This window comes from Odontomachus brunneus, unplaced genomic scaffold (genome assembly GCF_010583005.1).
Source record: "Odontomachus brunneus isolate Ranch 3 - 2012 unplaced genomic scaffold, Obru_v1 Obru_scaffold_063, whole genome shotgun sequence".
NCBI lineage: Eukaryota > Metazoa > Arthropoda > Insecta > Hymenoptera > Formicidae > Odontomachus > Odontomachus brunneus.
The window spans coordinates 656886-663513 of record NW_022639513.1 but is presented as its reverse complement, the minus strand read 5'-3'; the positions used below and the strand labels follow the sequence as shown (position 1 = coordinate 663513).

Sequence of the window (6628 nt, the reverse complement as noted above, 5' to 3'; positions counted from 1 at the left end):
TATATATATATATATATATATATATATATATATATATATTCGTTTATATGCAGGTAGCTTTACGGAATTATTTGTATGGAAAATCGGTTATGTCACGTTATCATCTAGCGTTTGAGTTTCAATATCAAAGTATATGCCACACCTATTAATAACAAAATATTTTAATACAGTGATCAAATACTTTAACGGATTGAAAGTAATAGCACATTTATTGAAAATGTAATTATCAGGAACATCATGTGTTTGACAAGCTGGAGAGAATGAGTTTTTCTTTTTGAACTCCCGAATTTGACTCCCAAAGAAACAATATTGATCATTTATATCAAGAAATATAGAATGAAGTTTATTTGTTATTGATTATAATCACTCACAGTAAGCTAATTGTGTTCTTTTTTCCGTTCACCACTTTTTCATTCGACTTATAAGTTGAATTTATCTACTTTTGAACCGATGATGTTAAGAATTGCACAAAATGAACATTTCAAATACCACATGTACATTATGTTAAATTAAAAAAAAAAATATATATATATATATAAATATAAATAAGGTGTCCCATAACACAGTCTACGAAGTGCTCGTGAGGGCGTAGAGCGGATTCAAGTGAACTTAAGTTCCATATCGTTTTGCGATATTCGCAATAGATCTTGAGATATTTATTAAAGAAGAATAATGTACTGAATAAAAACTAAACAAGAAAGTTCTTTACCATTTTGCAAATAACCACATCGATTTTTAGTTATTAATTAAATAAGATTTATGTATTATAGCACACAATCGTGTAACAATTTTCTTTCATTAGTAACTAAAAATCTACGTGGTTATTTATAAAATAATAAGAGACTTATTTAATTTGATCTAATGTGTAAACACATGACAACGCATCTACCATATTACGTGATCATTTACTAATCTTCTTTAATTAATACTTCAAAATTTATTACGAATATTGCAAAACAACATAAGATGTTTATGTTTATCTCAATTCGCTTTATGTCTCTATGAGCGCTTCGTAGACTGTTCGGAGACGCCCTGTATAATAAAGATACTTTCGCTGGAAATAATTCACGTTGCTGAAACAAAAAGTAAACCCCCAAGTTGATCATAATGTAAATTGCTTGTATATAAGAGAAAGTTTCATGTATAACGCGATATCATATATTACCGAACTCTCGTATGTTACATTTTGAGTTGCGAAGTCATGCAGACCAATGTGTATAATGTTTTAAGTATAAGTCCTAGCAGAAATTGATGACAATACCGAACACACTCTGTTTATCCCTTAAGCCCATATAACGAAGAAGTGAATACTGGCATGTAATAAAAAAAAAGATATATTGACAGTTCAATGTGTAGATATGTCTAAAAAAATGATCATACAGTCCATTGACTTCTGTGAATTGTATAGGTAAATGTAATTGTAGAAATAATAAATATTAAGTTCAATTGTGTGTGTCTGTCTCTCTCTCTCTCTCTTCCCAATATTAAACAATCATAATAAAATAATTGGTAATAATTGATAATAAAATAATCGGTAATAATCGGTAATAAAACGTATTTATCCAGGTAGCAAGGTGACGTCTAAAGACGTCATTAATTACATTTTAATGACGTCTTTAAACGTCACCTTGCTACCTGGATAGTAAAGTATGTATAACTAATGAACTTTCTACTTTTTTATTTTTTTACTTATAAAGCAACTCACAATTAAATTAGCTATTTTATCTTCATAAAATTCTATATAGTTTACATGAGTCTTCGTGCAAAGCTATACGATAGATTATCGAAAATTTATAAAGGAAGAGAATTTAAGGTTTAATATATAAACCCTGGTAAAAAAAATGTATAAAGAAAGATAGAATAAAAATAACCACTTTCAATCGTTTTGAATATGGATTTTGGTTCGTGAATTTACAAAATGTTATACCCGATTTTGTATTCTATCGGAAACTAACGATAGAAATTCTATCACTATATCTATTGTATTCTGTTGTATACGATAGAATACTATTTACATTTTGTAAATTCACGAATCAAAATCCATATTCAAAACGATAGAAAATAGTTATTTTTATTCTATCATTCTCTATAAATTTTTTTACCAGGGAAGATATTCTATAAGTACAACTATTCTGGTGTAAAATCGGCAGTCTACTGTAGGAAATTGAATGATTGACGACATCTTTGGATATACTAAACGGGTACAACAATATCGATAAATGGTCTTAGTTTATCTAATATTGTAGCAACAACATACTACTGTAAGTATACGAAGAGAAGCGAAAACTCTTTTTCGCCGTAGTGACCTTAGTGAAGTATATGCGCGTAGAAAATAGCGGAGCAGAAAAAGAAAAATAGACACTGGTATTACAAAAGCAAGAAGAAGCAATTTTGCTGGTTAATCATAATACAATTCAAAAGACACTTAGTGCTCCGAAAGCAATTATTCGTTTTGTTAATCACGCAAACGCGTTTGTTCATGGTGTCGGTTCACGTAGTCGTTCAATTACGAATGCGAACATTTGCTCAGAAAGGGTCGAGGTGTCGGGAATTCTCTTTAATATATATATATTGTGTATGTTTCATTAAACTCTCTAATTTATTTTCAAATTTGAAAAATCCAATAGCATTACGAGATCAGCACCTGCCCATTCATCTCACATTATCCAGGATTTTTTGACGAAACACGGCATATTCTAAGTCTGTCTAGTCCTGATACAGCTCCACGTGACTCTTCTGATTGATCCCAAAATAAAAAAATCCCTTAAAAGCAAAGATTTGACGATGAGGACATAAAACATAATGAGTTGAGGCAGCTATTAGGTAAAGCTGAGTTCTAGGACTGCTTCAGGAAGTGGGAAAAGCGCTGAAGGAAGGTTGTGATTTCTAAAGGAGAGTTTAAAGGAGACATCAATCGCCATTGACTCAGAGAGTAGCTCTTTCTCCGTATATTCAAAAGTACATTTTTATCCATCTTCAGAAATTGTTAGATAAATATTAATCTTCCTTGTTTATTTTGAATTAAACAATCCCGTTTAATAAGCAACGCATTTTTTTAAATAAAAAATGCTGCTAACACTGGTCAGATCACAAGAAGCATGTATTCTTTCTAACAGAACAATCACCATCAGGTACGGGCAAATCATTTGTCAATGTTTAAACTTATATTTCACTACGAGAAAGTCGTAAGAAATAATCGTAATTGTGATTTTCGCAGTTCTACAAGACTTTTGCAGATTAACCTTGGATTATCTGCAAAATAGCCCAAATATTAAAGTATACTACTGTGTCCAGAAAGTAAGGTGACATTGCATTTTAAATCTCCCGCGCGCACGGATTTGGAGGAATAAAATTTTTTTTAGGTTGGTAGGACTGTCTTTGACATCCAAGAGAAGTAACACGTCAAAATATCCATTAGTGTTTGAGATACGCATTGTTTTGTGAGCTGCTAAAAGTGAATTTCTCGTTTTTTGCCATGTCTACATTTGTTGAGCAAAGAATTTGTATTAAATTTTGTTTGCGGAATCAAATTTCTGCTGCAGAATCGTTGCGGATGCTGCAGAATGCCTTTGGCGATAAGGTTATGTCGAAAAAAAATGTTTACAAGTGGTACAAAGACTTCCATGAAGGTCGAGAACGTGTTGAAGACGAGGAGCGTTCTGGGCGACCATCAACCGCAACCGACGAAGCTCACGTCCAAAAAATTAAAGATTTGGTGTTGGAAAACCGTCGTTTAACCATTAGAGACATTTCTGATGAGATTGGCATATCAAAAGGCTCGGTCAATTCCATTTTGAAGGATGTGTTGGCTCTCAAACGCGTCAAATCTCGACTGGTACCAAAATCATTGAATTTTTTTGAAAAAAGGCGCCGCGTTGAAGTGTGTAAAGCAATGCTTTCCGACTACATTGACAAGACAAAATGCATTATCACTGGAGATGAGACTTCGATCTACGCTTACGATCCCGAAACAACCGACCAATCGAGTGAATATCGTGCCAAAGGTGAGCCGAGACCGAAAAAACCACGCCAAAGTCGCTCAAAAGTCAAGGTTAGTACAATGCTGCTGCTCGTGAGTATTTGATTGTTGCTACTTTCAAAATGTGACGCAGACCGACAATTTCAACATATCATGTACTAAAAGTATTAGAATTTTCTAAACGTACGCAATATACATTTGTTATTTATTGATTATTTAAAAAAGCGTCAACGATGTATCAGAGTAGTATATCTATCAGTATCAGATAGTTTTATGTTCATGTTCAAAAATAATAAAAATAAATAATTTGTATATAAATAGAAAATATTAATAACTTTATTAGATCTCCTTTCTAATCTTTCTTTTATTAATAAAAGTACCTTTCAATGTTCTTATGAGCCGATCAGAAAGTTTATAAACTATATTTAGAAGCAATGTTATCAAGAATTTACAATAAAATAAGAGTCCTTAATGTTAAGAAGTTGCTGAATACTAACGTAATGTAATCTTGTGGTTTTTCTATTTGGTTTCATACAATTGTAAATACTTTTATATAGTAAGTACAAATGTCAAGGCATGAAAAATACTAATTATTGTATGAAAAACAAAAAAATTTCTTGTAAATGAAAAATAGTATATTATAGGATTGTAAATATTTTTATAGAATAAAAGTATAAATATCAATGCATGATAAGGCACCAAATATATAAAAAAATGTTGTACATAAATTATTTTGTTTGTAAATTTTTTAATAAAACTTAATAACTTCATAATTAACTTTATTACTTAATATTCTGTTGTTTTGTGCTTATTGCAGAGAAGCTGAACGTTGAGTTGGATGTAATTAAAAATTTAATTGAGGATTTGGTTAATCTCTTGTTGGAAGCAAGCAAGCACAAAGTAAGATCTACAACAATAAAATAAAAATCTCTATGTAAATAGCTAAATGTTTATTACATTATTATTATTAACATTATTAACATTATTAATATCATTGTATAAATATTGTTTATTGTATTTATATTTTATAGTTGAACACAGAAGACTTTCGGGATTCTCCATAGATAACACAGAGATGCCGTTCGCAAGAGGCAACAATGGACATATCCATGCCTATTTTATAGAAGGATACTCAGTATTTATAAAAATTATTACACAAGTAATGAATCCATATATAAAAAATCCATATATAAAAATCCATATATAAAAAGTTCCTGTATACATATACTTGTCAGGAATGATATAAAATTTATTATAATATATTGATATATCTTAAGCTGGGTAACCACTGAGCGAATGAACAACAGATGCAAACTTTTGTCTTACGATTAAAAAAACTTGGTATGCCTTGATGAATTCGAACAGAACGTCTTGTTTGCATTCGATTCACTTATAATACGATTTAGAGAAAATTTGAGTATAAGGTTTACACAAATATGTCACACCTTCGCTATTTGTTCGTTCCTTCAGCGAATACCCAACTTTAAGATATATTCGGAAACTTCACCCGGAAACTGCACTTCGCGCCGTTCAGAAATTGGTACAATTGACGTCGGAAAAGTTATTTGGTTTTTTCTTATGATCCGGGACGCATTCGTCATGTCCAATGGAAAAATTCTCTTATTGACTAACAAATTTTTCTATTGGACAAGACGGATGCATTCCGAAAGTCACAAAAAAAACCGAACCTTTTCGATGCCAATTATACTCGGGTGAAATTTTTTGTTCTGAAAGAACTTCGCCCATTTTGGGTCATCCGCCAGCCATCAATTATATATAATTTTATAAATAATAATGGCAATATTTAAGAAAAAATAGTTTTAGATCCTCAAACCCTTGTCGAAAGTAGTTCTCACCTAGGTTACAGGATCTTTTTTCTATGCAATTTGAAACATAGCTAATAGAAAGTTTATCTTTTATTAGTTCCCAAAACAATAAAGCTAGTTTTTATAGGCTTTCATTTTATATCTTATTCTATTGTTTTGTTAACAATTAGGTTCACACAGGAGCTGTGATTTAAGAATCTTTATTAGTTCTCAATTCTCTTATTGGACTATTAGCTGCATTTCAAATCGGTTTAAAATCAAATATGCTGTCTTATATATTTAAAAATTGTGTGGCACATAGTTTCTTCATTTCATTTCACAAATACAAACTCCATGTTTGTACTCCATCCTAGTATAATACTAGCTACTCGATACGTTGCTGCTTTGGACTAGTGCCTGAAAATAATTTGTATTTTATTATTTCCTAATGCATATAAAAAACATATTAAAGTAATAACTAAATAGATTTACTAGGTAATGTACCTGATGATGATTAATAATAAATATTACCTTAATTTTAGAAATATCTTGCTCCCAATCTTCCGAACCAATTATTTTTACTGCTTCTTGTAACACGTCCCACACATTAGCAACATTTTGTTTAAATATGACTATAACATCGGCCGCATGAACAATATCGTCACAGTCTTTCCAACAGTCGTAATCTGTTGCTACTGCTAAAGTTGCATACAAAAGACCTGCTTCTTTTGCTAGGCATACCTGGCAAAATATTAATATTATCTCAAATGTTATTGTTGCATTTTACATATATATATATATATATATATATATATATATATATATATATATATATATATATATA

The 6628-nt window shown here is 30.6% G+C and overlaps 2 protein-coding genes across 2 annotated transcripts in view; one reads left to right on the top strand and one right to left on the bottom strand.

Annotated features, from left to right (window-relative positions):
- The first annotated feature begins 3366 nt into the window (after positions 1-3366).
- Positions 3367-5239, top strand: LOC116846417 (protein GVQW3-like). Its single transcript, XM_032820203.1, has 3 exons — positions 3367-4051; positions 4797-4879; positions 5011-5239. Exons 1-2 carry the CDS (start codon positions 3476-3478, stop codon positions 4803-4805), a joined length of 585 nt encoding a protein of 194 aa, XP_032676094.1. The 5' UTR covers positions 3367-3475; the 3' UTR covers positions 4806-4879; positions 5011-5239.
- Positions 5240-5989: 750 nt separating this feature from the next.
- Positions 5990-6628, bottom strand: part of LOC116846414 (S-methyl-5'-thioadenosine phosphorylase-like) — a 2584-nt gene continuing 1945 nt past the window's right edge. Inside the window, exons 5-6 of the mRNA XM_032820201.1 lie at positions 6316-6525; positions 5990-6201 (exon numbers count right to left, since the gene is read on the bottom strand). Of these exons, the coding sequence (XP_032676092.1) occupies positions 6166-6201; positions 6316-6525 (246 nt within the window). The 3' untranslated portion in view covers positions 5990-6165. The remainder of the gene's footprint in view (positions 6202-6315; positions 6526-6628) is intronic.